This window comes from Aquarana catesbeiana, linkage group LG13, assembly GCF_042186555.1.
Source record: "Aquarana catesbeiana isolate 2022-GZ linkage group LG13, ASM4218655v1, whole genome shotgun sequence".
NCBI classification, from domain to species: domain Eukaryota; kingdom Metazoa; phylum Chordata; class Amphibia; order Anura; family Ranidae; genus Aquarana; species Aquarana catesbeiana.
This window is the reverse complement of record NC_133336.1, coordinates 52,781,486-52,796,938: the sequence shown is the minus strand read 5'-3', so window position 1 is coordinate 52,796,938 and position 15,453 is coordinate 52,781,486. Positions and strand designations below refer to the sequence as shown.

Genomic DNA, 15,453 nt, shown 5'->3' with positions numbered 1-15,453 from the left:
GCTGCATACATTACGGATACTCATTCTTTCACACACTTGATAAAGTAGGCCTATTGTGCTGCTACAGTGGCTGAAGCAGACCTGTGATTTAGAAGACTACAGGATATAATGAATGAGGGAGAAGGTAGGCAGAAAAAAACCTACATAAAACAGAAACCCAATACAGCAAAGATACCATTCCCCCATTTCTGCAACGTAGCTACGACATGAATGGGTCTCTTTGCTCTTTCTAATGAACCTGTCGCCTGCACCTGGATCACTTGTGGGATATAAGCATAACACCTTCAAGGGCATCATGATAGTGATCAAATACTTCCAAAAAATGACTAAAACCTTGATCATTGGACATCAATCTGAGTGCCGGCCTCCTCTACTTCCCTGATTGTTACTAGGGTAAATCTGCATTTTCGAAGAAGTCCCAGCATGCCTGTGGCAATGAATATAGAGACTTCTTGTGGATTTATCAAAGGAAGCCTACTTCTGCCACAGAGTAACAGATTAAATGAAGCAAAACTGCCAGCAATAATTTTAGCTATTTCAAGGCAATCAGATTATTCTGTCAAACAAGAGACAACATACACTTCACAAGGTCAGACTTTGTGGAAATGAGATGGGAAGTGCCATAAAATTCTGTCACTGTCCCTATATGTCTTTCATCTTAAGTGTGATACACTCTGCACTAAAAAAAAAAAAAAAAACACTAAAAAGGATTGTGCTAAAAACTTTAGTGTTACAAAAATACACAAATAAAAAGGACAAAAAAAAAATCCAAAGGGGCTAGTGACAACACTAAAATATGTAAACTGTACCTCGACAGCAGGAGAATATTTATAATGCACAGGGTGCTTCATTCAATAGTGCAGACCTAAGATTACATTTTGTCCACTTTAAAGCAATTCAGGAGGAATGGGAGTGTTATCAGAATAAGCATCTGTCTCTCCTAAAGAGGAGATCAAACACCACTACAGTGCCAGCTTAAAGGCCAAGTTTACCTTTGCAGAAAAAAATTAATAAATGCACATATTTTTTTACAGGAATAAAAATATGCATTCATTATTTTTTCCTGTAGGAGCCTGGAAAAGATTGCACTCCCGATCAGTAGATCACAGGTGCAATGTGTGCTGCTGCAGACATGTCCTCCGGCTTTCAACCTGTACCTCTGTATGGGCTGTTTGAAAGCCGGAGGACATGTCAATGAACTACGAGAGCAATCATCAGCGCCCCTGCAGCCCACTGAAATGACAAGTCCGTATGCTGCGGTGGAAGAGGGCGCTTGTTGTCTATTTACAGAAATCTGAATGAATGACATGGCTGTGTGGGCCAAGCCCTGCACAACCATGCTGTTTCTGAAAAGTGACAGCGGGTGTGAGGAGAAGAACCACCATCCGCTGTCACAGGAAGGTGGAATTGGGGGGGGGGGAGGAGCAGAAGCTGGAACATGTTACATGTTCCACCCCACATACAGATGAAACATGTAACATGTTCCAAAGGTGAACTTATCCTTCAATGTGACCCAGTGCTGCAGCAGTGGTGTATTGGAGTGATGACAGAAAGTAATTGAAAGACCCACCTGTTACTGGTACCCATATGACCCGGAATCAGAATGCAGTGGAATCTTTTAGAACATGAGACAAGCTTATGCTGAACTCTAAGGCCTCATTTTCATGGCATTTTAACTCCAGCTGCAGCAGGAAACCAGCAGATTCATAAGTGCTCACAAGACAGTTGCGACTGTCTGCAAGTAACTGTATATAGAACATTTACCCCTGGACGTAAACAGCATCCAAGGGCAATCATCTGTCCCCAACTGCAGGTACTTGTTACATGATCAATTACGTCCATACATTGGTGGACAGCTGCTGTCAGCCTGTCAATCCAGCAAACAGAATCTGCTAGATTTTTGCTGCAGCTTGAGTTAAAATGCTGTGTAAGTGAGAGCTAACGCTTCTACCAACAGGACTTTAATTTCCTGCTAATGTCCGGAGAAAACTATGTATTGCTTCACAACTAAATTCAACTCTTATTTAATCTCACAATTCTGATTAAGGGCATGTGCTGACTTATTCAAATGCTTTATCCAAAAACACAAATAGCTTGTAGTAGACAATCCGATCTCAATTTACTGTGGTCAGGCCAGCAAAGAACTTAAATTGTACTACACTTTTTGTACATTACATAACTTTGCATTGCCTTACTGATTAACCTCCATAGTCCAATAAGCAGGGATAACTGCACTTGCATTTGATGTATATTTACAATAGTAATAGTCCATATTTGTGACATTTATAGTCCCACTGAATAGTCCACTAAAAAAATATCAGTTAAGGGTGAGCACTGGCCATTGGCTTATTAATTAAACCTGTGCTAAAATACATAAGCTGCCATTGGTGAACTCTCCTGAAATGGTCTGTTGCCTGGCTGACATTGATCCAATGGCTGTAACACAATCTCAGTCTGTGACCTGTAACAATATGCAGATTAGATGTTCACTTGCTATCTGCTTGTTCCAGGTCAATGACTGAAAATATTAAAGTGTTGGGTACCCTCTGTCACATTATTAATGGTGCCTGTATACCCATTCACCCCACTATTTGTGTTGTAATAAAGTGATCGTAAATCCAAAATTTTAGAATTTGTCCCAGAATTCCCCTCACTTTGGAACACCTCTAACTTACTGTTATGTCTCTGGGTCTAGAAGTGAAAGGACATTTACCCTAATTGTTACATAGAGAAAAAAAATTAATTGGATGGGTTTTTTTTTTTTAGTCCTTACCTATTCTATCCAAACTAAAGTTTTGACTAACTGTAAAAAACATACAGAATGGCACGACCGCCTCGTGCATTTACTATAAAATAACAAACCATTTGTTCACAGTCCTGCTGGAGCAGATTTGATGTTTTTGTATGCATGCGAGTATCCTGTTTTATACAGTGTGTTCAGAGGACTTCCTGGTCAGAGGAGGCCTGCACCCGTGATGAGCATTCTGTAAAGAAATGTGATGGAAGATTTCCCCGGGTCTAGTGCTTAAGTGTTTTTGGACTTGTAAAGTTTTGGCTAAACATACTTTAAAGCCAGAGGCAGCCAGGCAACTAGTGTTTTCAGAAGACCAGCAATGGCAGCCTGCATATTTCTCATTACAGGTTTCCGTTTTATCTTGCTGAGGGAAGCATCCATAGCACCTCATCTCTGCTCTCTTTTTGCAGCAGGAGGAGCCTCTGTCACTTTTTTTTCTGTAATGTATAGAAAACCAATGGGGAGCATGAGAGCTCACCATACCACCTACAGCAGAGGCAAAGCTGGCATCTCAGGGGCAGAGACTTCACTGTTGATGATCCCACATGTTTAAGAATCAAGAGAGATAAATCGCCCTTTGTAAATTGTAATGTCAGTATTGGGTAGACATATCATTTCAGGGGTAAAATGTACTCAAGCTACTAACTCAGCAGGTGTGAGAAGCAGATCTAAAGGGGATTTGCTTTATTGCTGTTACCTAGGAGACTACAAACCTAGTAAATTTATGTTATAGGGGAAGGAAAACCTTTAAGCTACTACAAATTAGAGGTGAATTAGTATAAAGGGGCAGATTTACTAATAAAAGCTAGTTGCAATCAGCAATGGAAACTACAAGAGGTCCTGCCGAGCAGACTCACTGTTTGGACTGCCAGAGAGGTCAGGTGCCTGATGGATGTGATCGGAAGACTGAAGAGAGGAAGTGGGAGATGACAGCTTAGGATCCACCATAATGTCTAAATCTGAAACCTTCCAAGGACCTGGAGACTTTTTCACACACTCACCGTCTCCCTCTAGTGGAGGATGACGAGTACAGCCAGACACCCCAAGGTCAGGAAGGAAAGACATCACCAGAGGAAGAACAGTACAAAAAAAAAAAAAAAGGAGAGAGAGACAAAGACCAGGAAGAGACAAGACATAGGACAAGACATTAGGATGCAAAAAGAAAAAGTAATGTGAGAAATGCAACACATACACTGGAATGGTACTACAAATAAAAGAAAAACTGCACTTTTTAAATGGAGCAACATTGAATTTGCAAGGTAACTTTAAAAGGGAAGTATTGGACCTCATTTTGTTTCCCATTTTATTAGTTTACTTCAATCTTTCACCTGTGACTGGTAGAAATGAGGTGGCCATATATGCTGCAAGATGGCCAAAATAATCAGAACCGGGTAAGATTTTACAACTCTATTACACCCCTCAAAATATAGTAACATGAATCAGCTTGCCCCTTGTTCCAGTTAACTCTAGTCTCTCTCATCAAGACCTGTACCTGGACATGAATATTTGAGTAAACAAGTGACTATGTTAATGTAATATTCACGTGTGCTCTTATGTGGCCTGGACCCACGTATCGGGCGGAGGAATGGTGGCCAATACTATGTGTAACACTAGCTGTATGCATATACTATCAAATTTTGTCAATACTTCTTATGCATTTCTATTTATCTAGAATATCTGCTTAAGCGCTTGAGGAAGCGCATCAGCGCGAAACATGTAGAGCTACATCAACTTACACCAATCCTGCCTGGTTACCGGTAGTCACCAATTGGCGCCCTTATCAGTTATAGTCAGATATTCTTGGTGTTATAGTTGGTATGATTAGCATGCAATTTTGTTAGCAGGTTATCATGTGATTTTATATAATCAATTTTCGTCTTTTTGTAGGTTTTAGAAACATTTGTAATAAAATCTATACTTTAACAAATTGCTGTCGTTTGATGCCTGTTCTGCCAAATCTACATACTTAATTTTAGGAAGTGGCACATTGCGATCATTTTTTGGCATCCACAGTACCACCCTGTGAAGAAGCAAATACTTACTAATATTCATTTAAAAATGATGATTGTTTAAAAGCTGCTTCTCACCTGAACATCAAACTTCTATCTTATCTTTGACCAACTGCAGTCAGGCAGATATGTGTAGAATAATCTTATGATGAGTGTCCTTTAGCTGCACCTTTAGCACATCTCCCAAAATGCAAAGGTCTTCTATTCACAAATTGGCTCTTAATGGGACTTAAAGACATTCATGAAAGAAGACTACCATTGTTGACCCCTCCTAAAAATTTGAATTTCTTTACGTTTTTCTGGATTCATAGTTTTATGATTTGCTGAATGAAAACAAGCATACAGATCAGAAAAGAAAGATAGTCTTATCTGCTGCTCAGTGACTCAAAGCACTGAAGTCAACAGGTGATCTTGCAGCCAGGAAACTAGCATTTTGAGTGAGGTTTTTAATGGCAGCTTTTATACCTATTATTCTCATGAAAGGTTTCCTTTAACTATGAGAACCTTTACTTCCCCTTTAAAAAGAAGACAGTAAAATCACGACATCAGATGCTGGTCAACACAGATGATGGAGAATGGTCAGATAGATAATTTGAGTATGAAACAGAATGTAGAGAATGATTAGATAAAACAAATGACAACAAAAAATTACAGTCATTCTGTCTACAAGTCACTATACCATCAAAACATTATAATAGACTGCAAAATGCAGATAAACAGGGATATTCTTATGCCCCGCACACACAATCGGATTTTCAGACAACAAATGTTGGATGTGAGCTTGTTGGAGGAAAGTCCGACCGTGTGTATGCTCCATCAAACATTTGTTGGCGGACTTTTTCTAGCAGGTTCTCAAATTTTCCGCCAACAAATTTCTGTTGTCAGACTTTCCGATCGTGTGTACACAAGTCCGTTGGACAAAAGTCCATGCATGATCAGAAGCAGAAGCGGCCGGTCTTGTAAACTAGCACTCGTAATGGAGAATTAACATCTGTGTCGCGGAAAATTATGAAATCTCCAAATGCAGCGCACAATTCTCTTTTTCTTTAATGGGATAATAATGAAGCTGCTTTGCTGGTGATACTGATGGAGATATTGCAAACAAATTTTCAAAGGCTTTTTTTTTTCCAAGTGATATCAAGAATAATAATAATAGCGCTAAATGAAAAACGCAAAAAGAAAAGCGCAAATCAACACTCACCAAACTTCTACTAACGCGAAATTAGCAGAAGGAGCCCAAAGGGTGGCGCTAAAGAGCTGAAAAACCACGTAGTACGTCTAGTACATCACTACGTTTGTAATTGTTGGCCAACATTTGTGTGACCGTGTGTATGCAAGACAAGTTGGAGCCAACAACCTTCTAAAAAAATTGCACAGTTTTGTTGTTCGAAAGTCCAATCGTGTGTACGGGGCATTATAACTGGGGGAGGAAAAAAAGTGTAATTGTTCTTCAGCATTCAGCCATAGAGTGAGGTGAACTAGACTTTCTGAACATATTGAACTATCGCCCACATAAGTACAAGCCAAGCAGCACCTACTGTGGGGTGCTGCATGTGTTTGCTGCTTTTGCTGTACCTGGTTTTCATCATCTGTGTAGAATTACAACAATGGCTAATTCACAATATGATTAATTTGATGTTATCCAAGCAATTATTAAATACAGTATTTCTTCCTTTATTTCAGCAATTATTTATTCTTATTATTTTAACATTTTCTGGCATGAAAATGTTGGCGTCAAGCTGAAATCTTTAACAAAATGCACCTATAATTTATGGGTGCACCAACATTATGTCAATGTTTTCCCTATCCAGTCCGCTCACCTCCACTCATATAGCCTCTCTCCTCCTATAAGCCTGCAGCTAAGGACCACAGAGTTTATGCCTCCCGAGGATTGCAGAGCTACTGACTGCAGGGCAATGCGCTGGTTTTACATAGAGAGTTGTGGTCCTTAGCTGCAGGCTAAGAGCTAGGGACAGGCTGTATTAGTGGTAATAATTCTTGGACTGATAGGACAGTCATTAAAACCCAGTTATACTGGGGTACCATGAAAAAAAAATGATGGGTGCTACTTTACAAAATAAGTGCTTCAATTAGGTCAGCAACTCAAACCTTAACAAACTGACCCAAATGTCTTGAGACTGTGAAGGTTTTCAACACCTCTAAATTGAGACTGTAGTCAGTACTTCTCTGGTGCTTTTGTGTACTCACCACATTCTCAATGATGAGCTGGGAAGATCCTTCAAGACGCAGACAGATCTCCTTACTCACTGAATAGTAACACAACATAGCAAGAGAGGAGCTGAAAGAAACACTACTATGTTCACCACCTGCATGGCAGTGGGTCTCAATGTTCACCTGTTTTAATCCAAATCACCAAAATCTTCCCACAAAGAAATGTTGGGGGCACTATCAGCTCTCAATTCTTTTTATTGTTACACATTTACAAAGATTAAAAGCATTTAAAATCTATCAGCCAATCACCGTTTTGCGTGAACAAGCTCACATTTTCACAAGACATGGAAATGGAGAGTGCCCTGTGAATATCTTATTGTGGAACGATTTTGTAATATTAAATAACTGGGGAGTGTCAGCGGAAGGGAGGGACATGTTTATTATATGAAGGATAAAATGGATTTATATGAAGAACTTTCAAGAGGAATATTGTATGCCTGTGATATGACATACACGGAACACAACTGTTTAATAGAAAAGGGGCATTTTACACTTCTAGTCTACTATTCAAAAAATATCTAAAACAACAACTATATATGAACCGGTATTGTAGACAGTGTAAGAAGTCCCATAACTTTGTGTTGTCACCTTTAACCTACAAAGTAAAGTCATACAGTTGAACAAAAACAATATAAACAGTTGATGACAGTTGTCTGTCCTTATGTTCCATCGACCTACCAGACTTAGAGCGCGCATGTGTTCCAGTAGCAGCAAGAGACAGGGATTGAGGCTTCACGGGATCGGCAGGCAGAGTATAATTGACTGTGCTTGGAATCTGGATGTAAGGGCCCACAGCAGCAACTCGCCCAGATGCCAACGTAGACTGAGGAGATGGTGTCCCGTTAATGCGATTCAGCTGTAAGTAAATCCAAAATATACATGAACCACTTGTCTTTTATACATTTAAATTATTTGGGGACATTCTCTCACTCTGGGAGGCAGAAGGTATCTACATCTAGGATGGGGAACCCCCGTCAGACATTTCTGCTCCCCCGTTCAAATTGCACTTATGCCAATAGCCTAGCAGCAATTGCAACAGTGATATCACTCTGTTAGAATATTTGCTCAGTCTTATGAGAGGATGATAGGTGAATAAATGCATCCATCACCAAAATATTATTTGTCTTACTGGAGAGATTCATGCTATCTGTTCTGGTTCACACTGTCACCTGGACAGAAGGTGATGAGGAATACAAGTGTTATAGTTGGCTAAAAAAGTGGGACATTTTCCAAAGGGGACACTTGGCCAGATGACAACTGTCTTACAGGGGATCTCATCTCACTTTGGAGGGACTTAATCTCACTTTTTACTGGGTCCCAAGGATGAGAAGTGAATGGAATCTCCACCCCCCCAAAAAAAAAAAACAACTCACAAAGGTTTTAACTTTTTCTCACTCCATCCAAACCTTAAACAAAATATAAAAAACTTCTTGCTATAGATACATTTTAAAGCACTGAACATGTCCACTACTGTGGGGCTTTGGTGGCATTTTCTAGGCTATGGATTAGAAACATACAACCTGTAAAGATTCCTGCTTTGAATGACACGATGAAAAAAAAAGAAACAGAGCAAACATCATGATAGTGGTACAAATCCAACTCAGTTTTTGGTAAAATAAAGGGAAATCTGGGATATGACACTGGTAAAATAAACTTTGGTGGAACACAGGGCTCAATCCACGAAACATCGCATGCAACAATGAACATGTCATTTCACTACAGGTTTATGCAGTATTTACCACAAAAATAAGAAATGCTCGGTAAAATACCACATGCACCTCTCTAAAAGTCAAGCATGCGATCCATCTCCCTGAACCATACCAGGCCACAAGCCCCCAACATGGGCTTCTACCCCACAACCCTGGCCCAGCTCTTGTGGGGGTGCCGCTGACTTATTGGAATTTGGAAGCCCCTTTTGACAAGGAGGCCCCGAGACCCCAGCCGCCCTCCACCATGTGAATTAGTAGGGGTGCGTGTCCATGTGTGGTCAATGATGTCACCAGTTGGCCCCTATGATGTCATTGACAGACATGCATATGTCCACGTACAGTCAATGGCATCACTGAGGGGAAGGGCCCCCCTTGTTTAGCGGAGGGGGGAAGCTACGCATCAGTCGGCGGGAGCCAAGCAACGAAGTGGTCGTGTCTTCGGGAATTTTTGTTTTCGTGCGAGTGCCGTTCATCATGATTAACAATGGATGTACATCGGGGGGACATCTTTTTTATAAAGGACTTGTCAAAATCTGTGTGATGCTTTTACTTATGTGGGGTAAGACACCACTCAAAACCGACCCAGTGCTTCAGATGTGGATAAGGCTGTGTATGGCCTCAACCAGCACTGATCCAGTCATGCCCCCTGACATGTTTCACCCCACCTACCGGGGCTTGGTCACAGAGGTGCTTTTATTTATACTTGTCATTTTTTGGGTGAATGAGTAGGGGTATTAATTTTTGTCTTGTGGTCTCCCCCAAAATCCCTCAAGGGCTTGGTTTGGGGGGTGCATGCTTTTTTTTTTTAAACAAATTTTTAATGTTTACTCTTTTGTTTACATTCTACTGTCAGCAGGGATGGGTCGTGGTTGTTAGGATGCCCGCGGGTGCTGACTCCCTAACAATCAGCAGCCCAGAGCTGAACTGTCACATTTAACAGTGGTAGGAATATCACTGCAAAATGTTCCACTTCCAGTTGCAGGTCTGGTCTGCATTAAATAAAAGGTGCTAAAACACATGTTAAATACTGCAAAAAAAAAAAAAAAAAATTAACTCATGCGGTATTTAAATATGTTACCCCAAAATTTCCTAGTTCTGATATGTGTAAGTTTCATCATATACTTATGTTAAAAAGTATCCTGTTCTTTGCATTGCTTCCCTTGTATGAAATACTTTGTGATCCTGCCGGTCCCCCTGCTTTCCGATTTCAAACTGACCACTCTAGGCATGAGTACATCCATTCTATTCGGTCAATTTTCTGGCTGTGCTGGAAGAACAGTCGACTTGTTCTTCAGTGGTAGGACTTTTGCGGAACCCCCCCCTCCCTGTACAGCCATTCACTGGGAAGATCTGTGTACTGCTTCTCCTCCCCTACCTGAGCTCCCTAATGCAGCTGAGAACAGAGATAATGTGATCACTTATAAAAAAAAAATAAAAGTTAAAGTATTTATAATGAGATATATTAATCGGAATGGGTTGTTTTACAAGGTTAGGGATTATTTATGCTTTGTGTGTATTTTTGTGAATTGCATGTTTTGGAGGTAAATACTGCATGAGCTATTTTAACGCAACCACTCATGCGGTACTTAACGCTTAGGCTTCTTTCACAGTAAGGCGCTTTTATAGGCGTTTTAGCTCTAAAAATAGCGCCTGTAAAGCGCCTCTCCTGTCACTTCAGTGTGAAAGCCAGAGGGCTTTCACACTGGAGCGGTGCGCTTGCGGGATGTAAAAAAAAAAAAAAAAGAAAAAGGTCCTGCAAGCAGCATCTTTGGGGTGGTTTAGGAGTGGTGTATAGACGGCTCCTAAAACGCCCTGCCCAATGGGCAGCACTGCGGAAAAGTTGTGGGCGCTTTTAACCCCTTTTTAACCCCATTCTGGCGGGGGGGTTTAAAAGCGCACCGCTAAAAAAGCGCCGCCAAATTACCGCTACAGCGCCCACCGCCTCAGTGTGAAAGTGCCCTTCGTGAATTGAGCCCACAATGAGCTAGAAAAACATCTGAAAACCAATAAAGACACAGAGTGGCCCATTGAATAGTTAATCTTACAGGAATGTTCTCTTTTTGACGTGCCTCAACTTTTTTCTTGTACAGCCTTTCGCGCAGTTCATTTATACGCTTGTCCATGATGGCAACTTCTATATTGCGTTTGTTCAACAACTCTTTTTGCTGCTGGAGTTTGGAGTTCTGCTCATGGTTGAGGCGATTCCTGATCTAAAATGGAAACACAGAAAACCTTTGAGTGATTGTGCCTATGAAAGGGAGCTGCTGAGATATACTACACATATTTTACTTCAGTTTTCAAATGATTGTCAGTGCAATAGCAGCAGGATAAGAGCTGGCAAAGGCAGAAACTGTTCTTTAGGCTCCACTCACACTTGTACGACTCCAAAGTTGAGCCGACTTTGGAGTGCACCTTTTATGCAACTTTGGATGGGTGCAACTTGGATGCGTCTTTGGCTTTGACCAGTGATGATGGACAACTGTTGCACACAATTTGCATTGTATAACATTCAGGTATGATTTTCATGCAACTTCTGAGGGTTAACATTGAAGTCTATGGCCCTCAAGTTGTATGAAAGTCAGACCAAAGTAGTACATGATCTACTTTGAAGTTGCTGCAACTTTAAGACGCGCAACTATGAACTGGTATCATTGGAAAACATGGGGAACGAATTGTCATGCAACTTTGATGTCCAACATTGCATGAAAAGTCGCACAAGCGTGAATGGAGCACGCTTTACCACTAGAGATGCTAAAGGGGGCGAACACAGAGAGAACAGCAGCATTTACCATGATAAAATATTGCCCACCCTTTCAGACATTACTGAAGGCTTATGCTTGACTTAACTGCCTACATCAGGGGTGCCCAAGCATTTGAAGAGTGAGGGCCACTTAAGTGACTTGATAACCGGTCACGGGCCACAATGAGTGGAGCGGGTAGATGACAGGCCCATGTCCACTCTGTATATGCAGAGCAGACACAGACACAGCCCACTCTACTCTATGGGCCCTCCCGATCTGATCTACCCAGATGGAAGAGGAAGGAAGTTTTTTTTTTTAGCAGATCGAATTGGAGGTAAGCGGGTGTAAATGGACACAAGTCCGTTTACATCTGCCGATCCATAGAGGTGGATGGAGAGGCAGATTGGGTCGGATAAATTGTGTGAAAGGGGCCTAAGGCTGCTTTCACACTGATTCTCTGCGGTTTACCCACACTGCGGGTGCAGGGCAGTGCACCTGTGGCTTTCCTGTGGGTAAGCTGTAGATTGCCATAGACTTCTATTATATCCTGCAGCTGTGGTGCACTTTCTGAAAGCGCATCAAACCTGTCTATGGCTTAGTGCAGATAACCCAAAGGTGCACTGCGCTGCACCTGCAGATCAGTTTGGAAGCAGCCCGGTAACCACTGCAGAACAGATGTGCCCAAACTGTGATTTTAGTAATAAACTTACCTTTAATAACAGTCTTCCTTTCAGGTATCGCCGTCTGTTGCTGTCCCAGGCAGAGCACATTTGGTATCACTCCACCTGTGACAGGAGCCGGCGCTATACAGAAAACATCAGCTTATGTGGCCCTTCTTCACAGCCGCTTACTTCCTCTACCCCAGGCTTCATTATCAACACTGATGCTCTGGGATGGCAACCTACGATCTGTGCTTGCCAACCCACCATCCCAGAACAGGAGGTTGCGGGCCACATCAGAGGGCTCCGATGGCCCCTGGAACACTGGTTGGGCACCCCTGGCCTACATAAACTGTATTGTCTTTCTGAAAATGTCTCCATTTCCTTTTATCATGGTTCTGTAATACTGCACCATTACCAATGAGAGACACAGGAAAGTAAACTAAAGACTGATAGGCTCGGGGAGCTACAAAAACAATGGATTTTAAGGGTGAATCCCAGGCAAATGGGAAAAAAAGTACTTATATAGGGGCTGTTAAACTGCCAAAGGATCTGTATTTCTTATCTATACAGTGCCAAGATTTACAAAGCACAGCCAGTCTGGTGACCAGACTTTTCTATGCAGCTTCCATGCCATGCAGCTGGGTCTCTTCTCTGCCCCAAAGCTATGAATGGACAGCGAAGGAGCAACAGATGAGTTCCATCTCTTTGCTTTCTCCTCCTGTAAGCATGTTTCTTGTCTGAGCATGTGAATACAGTACACCTGATTGGTAGTACTGCCCATACCTACACCAGTCTATTGCTGTACAGTGGATTACAGAGAGCTGAAATTAAGCCAAATTCAGGTATATATTCCAGTGACATTTAAAATACATTTAATAATTGTTTAATACATGCATCACTACAAACTTTCTTTAAATATTTGCCTGGTGTTAATGTTTTTAAAACACTTCTGAGAAAAGCATGCAGCTCTGCCAAAAATAGAGGCATATGTTATAGAATTTTGCCTTTAAAAAAAGCTGCAGTGAAAGAACTAGATAGGCTGCTCTTGACAACCTTTCTTTTAAAAACGTTAGTAGTCTGGCTGTCATGGTGAAGCCATGGCTTCAGTACTTTATCAGTCACTTATTCATAAGAAGTATACTGGTCAATAATTTTTAATTCTCTAGCGAGATGCAGTGGGAAAATGCTAAAGTGAAAAAAAAAATTCAGGTGGTCAGCAATGGCGGCCTACATTTATGATCTTTGAACATTATCCTGAAATTGTTACGGTTGCTCAAAAAAGCCATGTGAGCATGAGCAATTCCAGATAATGCAGCTTATCAGTGAAGACTTCAGGATGCAACACTTTAGACTTTTAAATAGCAAGATGGAAATGCTGCGGTGAATAAAGCAGGTCATAGGTGATTTGACTTTCTTTCCATAGCCTGCTTTACTCTCCAATCAATCCCTCCTGCAGCACCATTGTGTTCCACCAGCAGGGGGGGGGGGTGGTGTCTAGCGGCTAGAGCTGCTGGCAATCATATGCAAAAATCCAACAAGCTTGTTGTACAGGCTGGGTACAACCAGCCTGCCCATAGGTGGCTAGAATCTTGTTCGGTCCCTACTGAACCAGCCAAGATTCGATCAAGCTATGGTTACCCTGACAAGTCAGATTAATTGACCAAAAGTCATTTAATCTACCAATACAAGAACCTGATCACAAAATGTTGTCCATGATTTCTAACAGGCTACTCTGTGTGTCAATCAGCAGTGACTGCCTTTAATAAGCCCACAATGGTATATTGGCTCAGGGCAGTTCACATTATTGCCGTTTTACCACTATGCCACTTACCTGAAGCTCTTGATACAGCTTCTTCAGCTCAATTGCCGCAGGCCCTGTCATCTGCCCATTGTAGGACTGGAATCCATTCAACTTCCCTTTCCGCAGGTCTTCCAGCTGCTGCGTGAGCTGCTCCACTTTCTGCACCGCGGCCTGCAGCTCCTGCTGCTTCTCCTGGAACATGTCACTGATGTGCTCGATCTCCGCAGCTGCTAGAACATAAGCAGATCATCAATAAACAGCCTCAAAACCATTAGCATCTGTCTCAGAATTTTTAGGTCATTCATAAGCTCAGCTCCAGGGGTTAGTAGTGGTACCAGGGTCTCAGGTAGCAATTTCAAATAAACCATGTAAGCAGATCAGTGCTCCTATTCAATATTTATCAGCCAATAAAATATTAGGCATTGGGCCGATGGACCCTAGCAATGGAACTATACAAGTGGTCTACAACACTTTGCCTGCCTTATATATATATATATATATATATATATATATATATATATATATATATATATATATATATATATATATATATATATATATATATATATATATATATATATATATATATATATATATATATACACATATATATACACACACACACACACACACACACACATACATACATACACACATATATACACACACACACACAAAGTCTGCATAATAACAGATTTCTGCATTGCTTACTTTTTTTGTCAAAGGTTCATGCATTTTTGCACTTCATTAAACAGATTTTTTTTGCAATTTTTATTGCTGCCTTTTGTGGTGCTAAAGTATTATAAGTGCCTTTTGTTTACTAATTATTTTGTCGCTACCTTGACTGATGAACTTTTACTATGCGATTGATTTTTGTACCGATAGAATCATGTTATTCCTGCAAACTTCCGAAGCCTCCTATAGAATCATTTGACTGAATTAGCACAGCATTTGTATGTGTAAATATAGGGCATCTGTGCAAGTACTTTTATATAATGATTGTTTTCTGGTGTGTACTTAATTTGCAGATATAGATTGTATGTTGAATTTTATGCATTTTAGGTTAGGACTCAATTTTAGGATAGAACCCATCTATTGTGGACGGGGAGGTTAATTTACTAAAGACAAAAATACAGTGCACTGCAGTTGCCCTAGATCTGAGCGGAAGCTCTGCTGATTTATTTCATCCAATCATGTGCATGCAGAAATATTTTTTTTTCTTCCTTACATGTGATTGGGTATTCTTTGCAAAGTGACGCTTTTTTTTTTACTAAAGTGGTTGTAAAGGCAAAAGTGTTTTTATCTTAATGCATTCTATGCATTAAGATAAAAAGCCTTCTGTGGGCAGCAGCCCCCTTCAGCCCCCCTAATACTTACCTGCGGCGCATCTCGATCAAACAATGTCCACAAGTGCGTTGGCCGCCCAGGGCACTCCCTTCTAATTGACTAAGACACAGCAGTGGCGCCATTGGCTCCCGCTGCTGTCAAAGTCAGTTAGCCAATGA

General features: G+C 41.1%; 1 protein-coding gene across 11 annotated transcripts in view; it reads right to left on the bottom strand.

Annotated features, from left to right (window-relative positions):
• Window positions 1-15,453, bottom strand: part of PPP1R13B (protein phosphatase 1 regulatory subunit 13B) — a 173,329-nt gene that overhangs the window by 25,140 nt on the left and 132,736 nt on the right. For 5 of the 11 annotated variants that reach the window (XM_073609860.1, XM_073609855.1, XM_073609859.1 and 2 more), the window contains 4 exons: window positions 13,979-14,178; window positions 10,790-10,954; window positions 7,714-7,891; window positions 3,652-3,804 (listed from right to left, as the gene is read on the bottom strand). In XM_073609860.1, coding sequence (XP_073465961.1) covers window positions 3,652-3,804; window positions 7,714-7,891; window positions 10,790-10,954; window positions 13,979-14,178 — 696 coding nt within the window. The remainder of the gene's footprint in view (window positions 1-3,651; window positions 3,805-7,713; window positions 7,892-10,789; window positions 10,955-13,978; window positions 14,179-15,453) is intronic. The other 6 variants (XM_073609857.1, XM_073609858.1, XM_073609856.1 and 3 more) reach the window with 6 other exon arrangements.